The sequence below is a fragment of the Rhodnius prolixus genome, unplaced genomic scaffold (genome assembly GCF_049639745.1).
Source record: "Rhodnius prolixus isolate KJV_2025 unplaced genomic scaffold, Rpr scaffold_10, whole genome shotgun sequence".
NCBI classification, from domain to species: domain Eukaryota; kingdom Metazoa; phylum Arthropoda; class Insecta; order Hemiptera; family Reduviidae; genus Rhodnius; species Rhodnius prolixus.
The window spans coordinates 25062326-25076756 of NW_027411615.1; the positions used below are offsets into that span (position 1 = coordinate 25062326).

Sequence of the window (14431 nt, forward strand, 5' to 3'; positions counted from 1 at the left end):
TTCTCCTGACATGCCTGTGCGTTTAGAGACAAGGGAAAATCAAGCTTAAACACAGCCCATCACCAGTAATTTGCAAAATAATATATAACCTTTACATACCACAAATAATACTAAGAGGCAAAAAAATATATATATATATAAATAAAATATGTGCTTTTTAGCAATCTACTAAATAAATTAAGTAAACAAAATTAAAATTAAAATAGAATTTTATGAATACATACCATTTTCATGTGAGTGTGCATGCACTTTTTTAAAAAGTAAAATGTACCAAATACTGACACCATTAAATTAAAAAACAAAATAATAATAATTCTAATGATAATGATAAAAAAAATTAAAGTGAAATTACTTTTGAAATGATCAGCGTGCAGACGAGAAGAAATTATATTGTGCAGCATGCCTGCTACTAATAGAATTATTTGCTTGGTAATTAAGCATAGTCTTGAAGCACTACGGTAAAAGTGCTCATTTATTCGAGAGAAATTGTGCTTTGTTTCATATTTCTGAATATGAAGAATTTGAACGTTTTTTCCCCGAACAGAACCTTCTGTAGGTAGTCTTCAGACATTATTCTGTTTATTTATTATAAGTTTTATACCCCCATTAAAGACACTTCGGTGTGATGTTTCGAGCTTGCGCCCCTCTTTATAAGATAATTTGAAGGGTAGACAAATATGATATTACTTATGATTAATATCCTTCTCATTTTTTCTTTCTTATTCCTCTCCTTATTCCTATCAATATTACTTAATAACTTTTATGTAAATATTCCTTTTATATTTTAAACATGGTTTCTTAAATGCTGTTAGAGGGAATTTCGATACTTAAAGTTTCTCAGTTGTGACTAAAAAGAAAAGGATATTTTGGAATCTACGGTTGGGGAATATACCTTTGAAGGGGTCAAAGATTTCAAATATTTGAGCACACAGCACAGTGTTAACCTCCAAAAACAATGTAACAGAAAATTTACACACTGTAGTGGCTGAGGCTCAGGTCAGAGAGTGAGTAATATTTCTCAGAATAAATAATTTAAAAGAGCAAAAACTTTGACTGTATTAAAGAAATTCATATATAAGTATGCATCCTTAAAAGTAAGAATTGGAAATTTAACTGACGCCAACTCGAAACGTCTCATCGAAATTGTTGCTATACATAAGTATGTTCACAAATGTGTAACTTGGTTTTAATAAAAGAAAACAAAGAAATGAGTAGGGAATATCTAGCAAGAATATTTTGGCAAAATATATAAATTTTTTAAATAATTTGCTGCACGAGAAGTCATGAATATCATGACTTCCAGCAAAATACGCATTTTTGTTGCATTTTTGTTTATTTTAATCCTCGACTTCATAAGTTGGGTCTTGATTTTATCTAAGTCAGAATAATGGATGTAAATGATTACAAAGTTCTTGCCCCTACTTTACCCTAAACCAATCCATATTGTTATTTGTGCATTAAGGTTTTAGACGATCGTTAAATTTTGTCCAACAAATTCCAAAGGAGATTGTTGCAATGCAGTAGAAACGTCTGTGTAATGTAGTCTCGACTTAAATCTTGTGGCTACTTTATCTGCCTACCTCACAGTTTGACATTGCCAAACTTTTAATGACAATGTGTCGATCTATTTCAAGTAGCTTAACAATCCCAAGTGGATTATGGCTTTCCTCAATTACTACTTTTATGTGCTAAATTGTGACAATTACACAATAATTTTCTAGTGCGGTTGGTATCCAATTAGAAGAACCCAACAAGATTCTTGCTTCGTTAGATACCCGATCCAGCTACCTTAGGCTTCGGTTTTACAACTTTTTGAATGGAGTCAATTTGACCGTTCAGTAACTTCCTTTGTTGGGCATCCTAGCCTTAATGGTAAACCTAGTTCAAACTTCTTAACTAACGTAAGAACGACGTTCGCTCGTGTAACGAATCTAAAATTACTGTTCATTTTTCCGTCCAAAAACAGATATTTTTTTCGTCTCTCTTAAAGTCGACCATTTCTGGTATACATATGTTAATGACAGGATAAGGAGCGTTTATACATCAGACAATAGCCGCTCAGGAAATCAAATTGATTTAGGCTCTTAAATTGGAAATTCGTTAAAGTAAAAATCCTACAAAACCAAGTAAAACAAAGATGCAACAAAATATCCAAGCATCTGCTTTATGTCTCAAATATTTAAAAACATGTAGATAGGACCATTCGCGAGCAGCCAATTTTAACGAAAGTAGATGGAATTCTCAAATTGTAGCTGTACTTTTGTAAATGTAGATAAAATTAGAAATAAAATATATAAAAATATTGAAATTTGTCTTATACCTAATCAAATATCTTTTTAAATATATAACTTTAAATTTTAAATTTCATTAAATGTTTCAAATAGAATCAATACATTGTTAATATATGGTGTTAATTAAGAGAGAATAATTATTAAGTTACAAATCACCTTGAAAAGTTATTAGTAATTTAGATGCATAGAAAATTAAAAAATAATTCAAAACTGCCACTTACCTAAATTAAATTTATACATTCAGAACATAAAAATAATACAGATGATTTTATAAACAAAGAAACCAAAACTTAAAATAAAAAATCAACTTCTACGATGCAAATAAATGGAATGTATTCTATGGAATGCTTTCAAGAAATTTACTGATTTCTTTTTACTTTTTCACCCAGAAAAAGAAGTAAGAGAGAAGAAAGAAAAGAGTTGAATATTAATTTAATATTTTGGTGGGTAACCTGTGTAGTTCCCTAATCATCTTTGGATACAAAAAAAATGAAAGGATAATATACAGTAAAAAATTCACACAAAGCATGCAAACCATCAAAAAAAAAGAGAACATTTTTATTCTTTCACATTTGCACTAAGGGGATTTACCACTGAGTCTCACTTTTGCCTTTAATTTCGAATCCTATAGAAGAAGAACTTTGTAAACAGATTAACAATGTCAAACATACTTTCTCTAAAAACATAGCTTTATTTGAATATGAAATTGATAAAACAAATTTAGTGCGCCGCAATAAACTCTCAGCAAGCGCGCTAAGCAGGACATTTTCTTTAATCTTAAAGGAAGAAGAAATTAAAACTGTCCAGTAGGACAGTTGTATAAGGGTTGATCGTCAAAAAGTGCACGAAAAAGCGTAACGTTGAAAAACACCCAACTTTGACAATTTTTTTCTCTTTTTCTATAAAAGATAAAATTCCCAAATTTTCTTTAAAATATAGGGTGAACCCTCCTTTATAACTGTAATTTTTTTGTAGCAACCCAGATCTAATAGGTTTCGAGAAATTTGATATTAGCTCTACTAATAAATTCTCATATTACACATTAAATAAAATCCAAGGCCTTAAAATTAGATTAGAACCCAATAAACCAAAACACATTCCGCTTTTAACTGCCTGGCTACCGTGGCGCCTAGGTGTTCTTATTGTCTAGAAGTTTATAGGCAGTAATATTTCACATACTAGCATTTAAGTAATACGTTAACCTAAAATGAAAGACTTTTAATTAAAAAAAAAAAAAAAATACATAAATTGTTTGCCTTATTAAATAGAACTTACAATTTGTATTTATACGTAGTTGAAAATTACATTATGTGATATTTTGTAAATATTTTGGATATTATGCAATAAAACAAACTTCCTGTATAATCTCACTTTACTGCATTCTTGAAAAATAATAACAATGGCTCTAAGGAAATAAAGTAATAAATAAATCTGTTGATCCCAGTGCTCACGAGAGGAAACTTGCTCACAATTAAGATGGTAATTTTAATTTTCCGAATATTATATTGTATGATACAGGAACTTAGGGTATCAACCAAAATAGCGAGAGTGACTTTTGGTGGTAGAAATGAAATTTTAGCTGATATCAACAGGTAATTAGTGTGTGAAAATTAAAAAAAAAAAATCGAGCTAGAAGAGGTAGGATGTGAAGAGGAATGTCTTGCAGTCAATAGTAAACATTACAATTCTAAGAAGATGGATCAGGAAATATTCCTTGATGGACAGAAAGATGGACGGTCAAAGAAAAATAGATAGGCTGAATATTATGAAAGAATTAGATTGATGTCCAAGAAAGAAAGAACAAGGGATCGAGCAAGTTGGAGAAATAAATACTAAATAAAGAAAATAATTAAATAGTGCAAATCCTTAAGGGGAGCGGTAATGATGATTATTTTACAAACAAAATTAATATTGTGTAAATCCCCTTAAATTACATACATTCTAAGGCGCTGAAAAGCCTTGAAATACACACAAAAAAGAATTTGAAAAGAATAAGCCAATACTGAACTTTTGGAAACACATTGATGAATCCTGGACACACCAAGCAATAAACAAGAACAAATAAAAAAAGTCTTCAAACAAAAAAATAAATCATCAAAATGTTTCCTAATACTTAGAGCATTTAAATGTTGTGACATTTTTTTGATTAGTTAAACAAAAAAATTTTATTAAAAAAAGAGTTGGTTATACTATCATTTTTATAGTTCAGACAAAGGTTAACATTTAATTTTTAATTCGCACGTAAGAATGTATTCAATAATAACTACATTCACACTCAAAAAGTAAATTAAAATAAAAACCTACGAATTTTCGAGTTACTTAATAAATATCAAAGTGTAATAATTTTTTCTTTTCGTACAATGTGATTTGTAATGTTTGCTGGAGTAATATCTAAAAACAAACTCTAATATTAAAATTTGTTCTTTATATATATATATAAAAAAAACTATTATGTGTTTTGTGCTTTTGTGACTGGCCAAGTAAACAAAACATGTTGTGCGATAAATTCAATGTAAAAAAGTATTTGTTATCTTCTAAAGTATATTTTATATTTTTAATTCCAAGACCTATAGAAGCAACTCGAAGATTCATCTTTAGAAAACTGAGTGTAATCAGCTAAAAAATAAATTTAACTGTAGTAACTTAAGTAATAAACTTACAATTTGCTCTTTTACAACTGTCTCTCTATCGTTGGGCAAATAAGTTGGTGACGATATGGTACGTAATTTCTGTTCTGATTCAACCACTTCTTGTTTTAACTGCAAGAGCTCCTAAAAACGAAGTACAGTTTTTTTTTTTGTGGGAGGATATAATCAAAATAATTAAATATCACAAAATCCTTTGTGGACTTTATACCTGTTGATACTGTTCTACTTGATTAATGGCTTCTTCAAGTTCCATGCTTTGTTGTCGGACAACACCATGAAGCCCATCAAGTTCTTTTTTCATTGCCTCACCGGTTTCTACTACACCCTCACCACCAGAAAGGGCATTTTTCAAATGCACCTAAATCGTGATTAAAAAAAAAATCAAGCTCTACACTTACAATTTAATCTTCACTAAAATATAAATAATTTGTATACTCTGCTATTCTTATTCTGGTAGTACTCCACCCAAAAGTATTCGCAGTATCATAATCGAAAATCGAAACATTTTAAAATGTTTGGAAACAAAATAACTTCTATAATTCATTTAACCATTCAACTCAATGACAAATTATATTTATTATCAATTTCTATCACCTGAAGTTTTTCTATTGATACTGATATCTTTGATTTCTGTATAGTTATGTCAGCCATAACTTTCTCTTTAGTAGCTAATTGGTCCCTCAATGGCTTCTTCTTGCCAGCACCTTGGTCAAGACCACCTTTTGTCTTATTTATCCATGCTCGAACTTCTCTCAGTTTCTTTTCACATTGTTCCCATTCTTCTGTCGTTTCGTGTAGTAATGCGTTCTGTAAATGAAAAAGAATATTAAGTAAATACATTTTTTTGCTTTTATCTAAAGGAAAATTTCTAAAATTACAAAAAAAAAGCCCTTGCCCTTTCAAGAAGCTGACTTTCAACTTCAGCTTTGGCAGTTTCTGCTTCTTCCATCTTTTCAGATAAATCGCCAATACTGCCATTTTCACTGATGTGACTCAGCTCTTTTGACATTTCACTAAGAGTTTTTCCCATATTTTTACAACTTTTAACGGTTCCCTGAAATAATAAAATTACATCGGATCATAATAAATTTAATAATAAAACAAATATGTTAACAATTTCAGTTTTAAATATATATAAACAAAATTACATTATAGTCGTGAAGTTTGGCTTTAGCCTGTTCGAGGTTCGCTAAATGTAGAGGCAGTTTAAGGAATTCTTTCTTTTCATGAACCCAATTCATAACGGTATTGTAAAGGGTCATGAACCTCTCCCAAGAATCCAAACTGTCACCAACCTGATACACATTAAGACGTTTTTATTATTTGTACAAAAAAGAAATGAAATAATGTGAAATATAAATCACTAACGTTGATATAATTTTACTGTCTTAGATGGTTCAGTCTGAAAACTTTAATAGTTTAAGAAGGAACAATAGTTTAGTTTAGACTAGGTAGGTTTAAAATTCCAAATAGATCACATCATATGGAAAGTATGCAGTAGGGAAACTGTACTACTCTTTCTAAGAATCCATTTTCTTCTCTTTGTTTAACCATGCATTTTCTCATGTATAAATTGCTTTAGAATGAAGGGCGAGCAGAAATTAGAGAAATATTTCAAAATCAATTGTCTTCTATGATTTCCCTATCAGTTTTTAAAACGAAATTGTCGGTAAAAATGTTTGCAATTCGTCAACTTAAATAAACTATAGTAAGTCCATTTTTATAAGACGTATCGATAAGTTTTTAAACAGTTCACCTATTTTCTAAGAAGAATTATTTCGGGGCAAAATAACAAAATACGGTTGAAATGTACCTGTTGTTTCTTTTCATCTATCCAAGCACGGATCATGTTAAGTTGCTCTGTCAACGTATTTACATTTTCTTTTATTAGGCTTATTTCTTCAGGATTATTGGAATTTTCACAAATTACTTTAGCACTTTGAGTTACTTGCTCTAATTTATCTTGCATGGCCGGCAATTCAGCCTGGATGTGCTAAAATATAATTCAAGGTAGTTTATATTACAAATACTTCAAAAAACAGTTTTAAACATTCAGTAAGAAATTATTAAAAACAAAAGTTCAAAAAATTATTCACAATATATTTATAATTAAAAATATGGTACCTGCAGAGTTTCCTTAATAACTTGTGGTTGACTAGTTTTATCTTGAACTTTAAGTTCAGCTTGTTGAAGCCAGCTCTGTAGTACATCCTTTCCACGATTGTATTCAGTTCGAACAGTTCTTGCCCTTTTTTGCTCGCGAACTTTTTCATCCATTACGGTCATCAGATTCTCCATAATTAATTCTAGATCTGTAAACTAAACGAAACAATTTAAATCATTCAGGTTTTGTTCCTCTATAAAAATTAAAATAATTAAAACAAATGTTACAAAAGAATGACATTGGAGATAAAAATTATGTTTGGCAAATATTTTAAACACTGTGCACACTGTGGTTTTTTGTTTTTTAAATTCCACGCTTAACTGGTTAAAGAAGCATCTACATAGTTTAGGACTAGCTGCGGAAACGTTTCATCATCTTCTATAAACGCACATTATGGCCGCAAATGATTCTTAATGTTTGTTTTTTTTTTTTTTAATTCCACGCTTAACTGGTTAAAGAAGCATCTACATCGTTTAGGACTAGCTGCGGAAACGTTTCATCATCTTCTATAAACGCACATTATGGCCGCAAATGATTCTTAATGTTTTTTTTTTTTTTTTTTAATTCCACGCTTAACTGGTTAAAGAAGCATCTACATAGTTTAGGACTAGCTGCGGAAACGTTTCATCATCTTCTATAAACGCACATTATGGCCGCAAATGATTCTTAATGTTTGTTTTTTTTTTTTTAATTCCACGCTTAACTGGTTAAAGAAGCATCTACATAGTTTAGGACTAGCTGCGGAAACGTTTCATCATCTTCTATAAACGCACATTATGGCCGCAAATGATTCTTAATGTTTGTTTTTTTTTTTAATTCCACGCTTAACTGGTTAATGAAGCATCTACATAGTTTAGGATTAAATAGATAACTTCTACAAAATCTAACCACTGATGAGCTTGAAGGTATATCACTAAATTAGGTTAAAAGCTACCTAATTATTACAATAATATATCCATAAGAGAGTTCTTATTCTTAAGCTTACCTTTTGCTGCAAATCACTAGGCACCGCTTGTTGAATCTTAATATACCTTTCTCTGGTATCCGATAGATACTGTTTCACTCTAGCTACACTATCGCTAACTCGGTTTTCAAGAGACTAAAACAAAACAAAGGTAACTGTCACTAAAAATTGAATTCTTTAAATAAAATTTAATCAATAATAAGGAAGAGGCTTGTTTAAAAACTTACATAAACCTTTGCTTCTACAGTTTCTTGATCTGGATCGTATACATATAATTGTTTAACTTCTTTTGATAGAGAAATTAAATCGTTATGCAGTCCTTCTATATCTGAGATAACTTTTGTAAAATAATTCAATTCCTCTGTTAATTTATTTAATTTGTCTTTTGCGGTGTCTGTTAGACTGTAAAGTAAAAATATCAATAAATGTTATGGTAATCTATATTTTATGATAAAAATTTATTTTTGTTAAATTAAAAGAAAAGTTTTATTTTTACATTTCAGTAAAATCTAAGATCTTGTCATTTGTACAAATTGACAAGGATTAAATTCTGAGTTTCAAAAATTTGCTAAAATTGCAAATATTCTGAATGATATTTTTAGAAAACGCACCAGAGCGTTTTAATTACTTTGAAAAGATTATAATTACTTAATGCATCAAACGCATCTTACGTCAAGCGATAACTTATATTCTTTATCTTTATTCCAACACTATACATTTTAAATGGCTGGTTTGCTTAATGTAAGCGGCAAAAACATAAACTTTTATTCATTTTCAAAATATGTACGGTATATAAATCTTGGTAAACTATTTTGAGAAGATAAAATATAATACCATGTTCCGGCATTTGAACGTAAGCTGCAACTTCTGTTCACATTTCTAAGAAATTAAGGATTCAAAATTGGCGAGGAATCGGTCAAATAAAAACAACAACTCGACTTTTTGCCACGTCAGGTTTTATCAGGGCAAAAACAGTTTTCTGTAACTCAACCAATCGGCATAACCACGCCCTGAAGAAGGCAACATACCTGTATTTGTCGAAATGTTGGCAAAAAGACGAGTTGTTGTTTTTATTTGACCGATTCCTCGCCAATTTTGAATCCTTAATTTAATAATTTACGGTTACTAAACCAATATATGTATATTTCTATGAAACTTAGAGTGCCAGACGCTTAAGGCTTTGTGGCCTAAGCTCACGTTTCAGTGCTACTAATTTTGAGGAGACCGTCGCAGAATAGTTTACAATCTATTGAAATCCACGATCTCTATACAAGATCGTATTACTTATTCCGTTTGAACTAGCCCAGTGGAGGAGAACCCAAGAGTCTTTATTAAATATTGTATATATACTATATCTGGATCACTTAGCAGTAAGTTGGTTTTAGTAATTATTTTTAAATATATTATTTTAAAAAGTTGTATATATTATTTTCATTTTTTTCTAATATACAGGAGAAAAAAAATCTCTATTTCTGATTTAGAAAGCTTTCAGATTTACAAAAAGAATAATTTGCATGTTGTTTCTCTAACTTTATTATTCTTTAGCGAACACTACTTATAAACACAATATTACACACTAAATATTACTACCAAAGATATCAGCAAATCAACAAAATAAAATTTCTTTGCAGCTGTTCCTACTCAATGGCTAAAAAAAGAAAGAATAGATTTCATTTCCAACTGCGTAGTATCTAGCACTAAATTATTGTAATTTCATATTTAACAGTTTCTCTTCGAGATTATTGTTTAAAAAGAACAGACAAATAAGGAAAAACAAACAATTATTTATATTTAAAAAAACTAAAATCATACCAATACAAAAATATTCAGATACAGATTTAAAAGATTTAAAAACAAAACGATATAAACATAACCAAAATAATTCTTGGACCTAAGTATATCTGGACAATTTCCAACAAGGCCTGGTTAGTTATATTAAGACTTTATACACGCTGAGTTAACCCACTTAAAATAAGAAATAATGGTTGATTGAATAAATAAAAATTATGATAAATAATAAAAAAAATGTATTTTAATATACAAATATTTCATATTAAGGACCTACTTTTGGTATATTTTAATTTGTAATATGGCAATGTTTCAAGAGAAAATGTTATTGAACTACTTTTTTTGTTTTTTTATAAGGCCTAGCTGAGAAAGATATTGCAAGATGTTGAAATCATTAGACTGCAACTAAATGTGAATTACTAAGAAAAACCATGTTTCTACGTTTTCAAAATTTTACTGTAGTTCATAATTTGTCACGACTTAAATTATTAGACGAAGGATGTTCGGCAATGGTCAGAGATTCTGAAATGAGTCTTTTACCATAGCTTTTAAACTCTCTAGAGATTCCTGATGAAGGGTACCAATAGTACCTACAAAGTAGAGCATTAAGAAAGAGATTTGGGTTATTGGGTTTCAAAAAATTCTGGTCATTGTCGAATATTGTTTCTCTTTAAATCTTAATGATTTTACTTTTCAATTAATTATAATATTTTTTTTTTGAATGAGGTAAATTATTTTTGTATTTTGCAGCTGTGAACTGAACTGTGCTAAAAGAGGTGTGCTTAAATTTATCAATTTTAAGTTTTCACAGAAAATACATTTTTTAAGATCTCTTCACGATAAAGTGGTTTTTCAAATTGGTCTACATGTGTACAATAAGACCAAGATATAGAGGCTAATAAAATTATAACATAGAACATACATATATGTATATGTTTGTGTATATGTGTGAACGTGTGTGGAATTAATAGAAAATAATGATAATTATAGAAAATCCAAAAATTATATTTAGATTAGGGGAGAGGCCAATGAAATTTTTGTTCTTAATTGGTCTCTCCGAGGTCCCATTTACTGAAGGAGTTGTTGATCACTTTTTGGGTTTTTTGGGAAAAAGGCTCCTACGATTTTTTCCCCCAAACAAATTTAGAATGTGTATCCTCATTCATTACAATTAAGAGGGTGCATAATAATTTATTTTAAACACTTTTCAAGGAATATTTATAGAAGGGCACTTCCATGAAAGTGAGGAGGTTAGAGTTCCAACTAAAATGCAATTTAATGTAATGAACGATCCAGTCACTTAAATAAATAATATTAATGGGTGCTAAGATTCCAAGTTTAGGGAAAATGACTTTGATCGGAAGAGTACCTAACATTCTCGAAGAAATCTCCAGATTTTCCGCGACTTTACAAGGAAATAAAAAAGACAGCTTATTTTTTTAAATATTTAAACTTATTTCAGCTTACTTCTTTAAAAATTACATTACTCACTAGGAAAATTTATTTACACCATCAAAATTACTTTGACTCTTTCTATGAGTGGGAATGTTTAGCTACTCTTCAAAATACTACCTCAGTAAATTTTAAGGGGTAACCAACTCTGCAATATCAGTTAAAACTATGAGGCTAAAATTCTGAATTTAAGGAAAATAACTTGCTAGATTCATTTGAATGTGCTTTAAATTAAAGCCATTAAATTAATGGTATTAAATTAGTGTATTATAGAATACGAGGGAACCTAGACTTCAATTTATTATCGGGACAAGAAACTTTAAGAATTCTGTGGTAAACAAAATAAACAAAATAGCTAATAGGCCGAAATCTTCAGATGTACAGATCTTTAATATTTTCTACTCTTTTGTCCCTCCCTACCAAAAAAAGTTCTCAAGCTTCCTTTATTTTGACGATTTCCTTGACAATGCTTCCTTGAACTATACTTTCTTGCTAATTATCAGACTTCCACATCTTCAAGATCGCCCTTTCGGGTAATTGACAGCATTTGTTTTCACATACAACCAAGCTATAAATTATTTGCTAAGCAATCAGTATCATTATAAAAGCGTATGTGATTCTACCATATTGGAAAAAGGTATTGACTAAGTCTATAAGAATAGAAAACTAGCCCTAAGAAAATAACATGCCTTAGCTAGCACTAAGGACGATAATTCAGATTTTAGCAGAATGGTCGTAAAATATTTGTAAGTAATATTTCAAGAAGAAAGAGGTCGAAGATCTTGAAACTAAGATAAATAGCTGGAAATGTTGCGAACAAATAAATGATTAAGAATATTACAGTCTATATTCATATTAGGTATATTTATAATAAATAGAATTTATTTATATTCGGAGTAAAAAATTAGTTATTTATAAATTAATATTATTTAAAATATGTATGTTCTAATTCTAATTTAATTGAAAATTATCAATAATAAAATCAATTTACCCAAAATAAATGCAAACTATGTAGGATAATTTAATGGAAATAAGTTGATAGAACAAATTCACACGCGCCGGCTGGCTTGTTTATCGTTCGAGTTTTCACACTCTACTGTGCTAGGATGCCCACCTATGGATTTACCAACCATGGGCTTATCGCCCACTTTTGCCAAATTTAGCACACATACATTTGTCATCTTATATTTATTGTAAACAAACTAACATTTTTTACTCGCTTCGGCGATAAAATACACAGTTTCATTTGAACTAAATATTAAATTTTCAAAATCTAGAACAGTAAGCCACAGCAAGTATGAAGTATGAACACAAACAAACTGATAGAGTGGATAGAAAAGTATAACTGATAACATTCCCACATAACGTGCTACACAACAATGACGCTTCCGTTTAATGCCTCATGTAACACCCCTGTGTTTTACTTTTTTTTAACTTCCGTTCTTATGGAGATGACACCTTCAATTACCTAATGTCATTGTAACCAGTTGTTAAAAAAAAAAGAGAGAGTAACAGATAGGGCAAATCGTTTAACTGTATGTTCTCCCTAAGGCTCATGTCACGAAGGTATGAATTTCTTGGATATTGATCAAATAGGATTAAAGTTAAAAAGGGTTCTTGAACATAGATTTGTGTTAGTTAAAATAACCGTTCACACTTTTAACTTTTTACATGAGTACCTTAAAATTGTCACAGAATTAGATTGATAATTTTTTTATTTGATTTAATTTGTTTCCAACATCTTATTGATTAATTTATCTGAAAGTTCGAAGAAGAAAAACGCAATGTAGTTATAGATTAGATAGATTTGATCGAATGCAGTGTTAGTACTAAAAAAGTAAATAAAATTGTCTCAGAACAGTGATATTTAAAAAAATAAATAATCTAAAAGAAAGACAAGAGTAATAAAATACTTTTTTTTAATTTTGGCAGACTTTTTTTTTTTTTTTTCTTTGTGACATTGACAATGAAATTAGCAGGTTTAAAATCAGCTGACTAGGAAATACTTAAAATAGTTTTGTAATGACCACATCCGCAAATTTACAATTTCAGTTCTATTCAGTATCAAGAACAACTAACACCTTGTGTGTTGGGGGTTTATGCTTGCTAGAAATTGGTACATAATGTAATGTAATGTAGTAATATTGAACTATTTATATAAATTTTAACTGAGTCTAGAATTATTAATAATAATGTTACCAATTAAGTACAGTATGACGCAGTAGTAATTTGATGAAGCACAATCTCACAGAGAAAAAAACTATAAAACCCTTTATACAAAACAATAAATATTATAAAGATTTAAAAATTATTCAAAAAAAACAATTATCAATTTCTCATCTAATAGATAGTCTATGTTTTCAAACACTGCCGGCTTTAAAGCCAAACATAGTTGAAGTTGAACGTCCCAATGGAGGGGTAAACTTCACTAGCTGGTATAGGACTTAAAATAACATTTATTATGTCATCATCGTGATCTCATCGTCATTCACTTTTGTGATGATGAAAATTATTATTTTTATCTTAAAGAGTATGCAAATTTTGTTTTAAGTTATTTCAAATAAAATGTATTCTTTTTTTCCTCAATCCTTTTAATAAAATTCTCTTTTTATTTCGGTGTCCAAAAAAAACATAACCATCTTGGCTTAATGATAAAACATATTATGTAAATTATTTCGCATTTAAAGTATGTTTATTGTTTACTTAAGTCCTTTAATCTAACTAAATATCGAGGAGTCTTACATTTGTGAGCGAGCTAAAGCCAATAAAAGATGTAGTGAAAAATTAAGATAAGAACTAAGGTCAAAAGGCCAGAATTAAGAGAAAGATGTTGCTTTTTGGGCAAAATATATATATGATAAATAGAGCATTCAGTCAGTGTCTCTTCAAGTTTAAAAAAAATCAAAAGCTTGTTTTTCCAAAAAGCAAATGGAATCTAAAAGTTTGGCACTGAATAAATTGGACAACAATAATTCTACTCTTATTATTCTCAAATGCCAGTCTAGATATCAGAAAGTTAAATTTGGCAATTAAAATAAAATTACCATTTGTAGGAATATGTATTTGTAAGTAAATCTAGATTAATTTTAATACAAATTGTACTTCAAATTTTGTATAATAAAAT

The 14431-nt window shown here is 29.4% G+C and overlaps 1 protein-coding gene across 7 annotated transcripts in view; it reads right to left on the reverse strand.

Annotated features, from left to right (window-relative positions):
* Msp300 (Muscle-specific protein 300 kDa) overlaps positions 1 to 14431 on the reverse strand; it is a 242910-nt gene that overhangs the window by 63943 nt on the left and 164536 nt on the right. For all 7 annotated transcript variants that reach the window (XM_074133140.1, XM_074133145.1, XM_074133146.1 and 4 more), the window contains 9 exons: positions 8295 to 8469; positions 8089 to 8202; positions 7064 to 7258; positions 6753 to 6932; positions 6088 to 6234; positions 5835 to 5993; positions 5534 to 5746; positions 5148 to 5297; positions 4952 to 5062 (listed from right to left, as the gene is read on the reverse strand). In XM_074133140.1, coding sequence (XP_073989241.1) covers positions 4952 to 5062; positions 5148 to 5297; positions 5534 to 5746; positions 5835 to 5993; positions 6088 to 6234; positions 6753 to 6932; positions 7064 to 7258; positions 8089 to 8202; positions 8295 to 8469 — 1444 coding nt within the window. The remainder of the gene's footprint in view (positions 1 to 4951; positions 5063 to 5147; positions 5298 to 5533; positions 5747 to 5834; positions 5994 to 6087; positions 6235 to 6752; positions 6933 to 7063; positions 7259 to 8088; positions 8203 to 8294; positions 8470 to 14431) is intronic.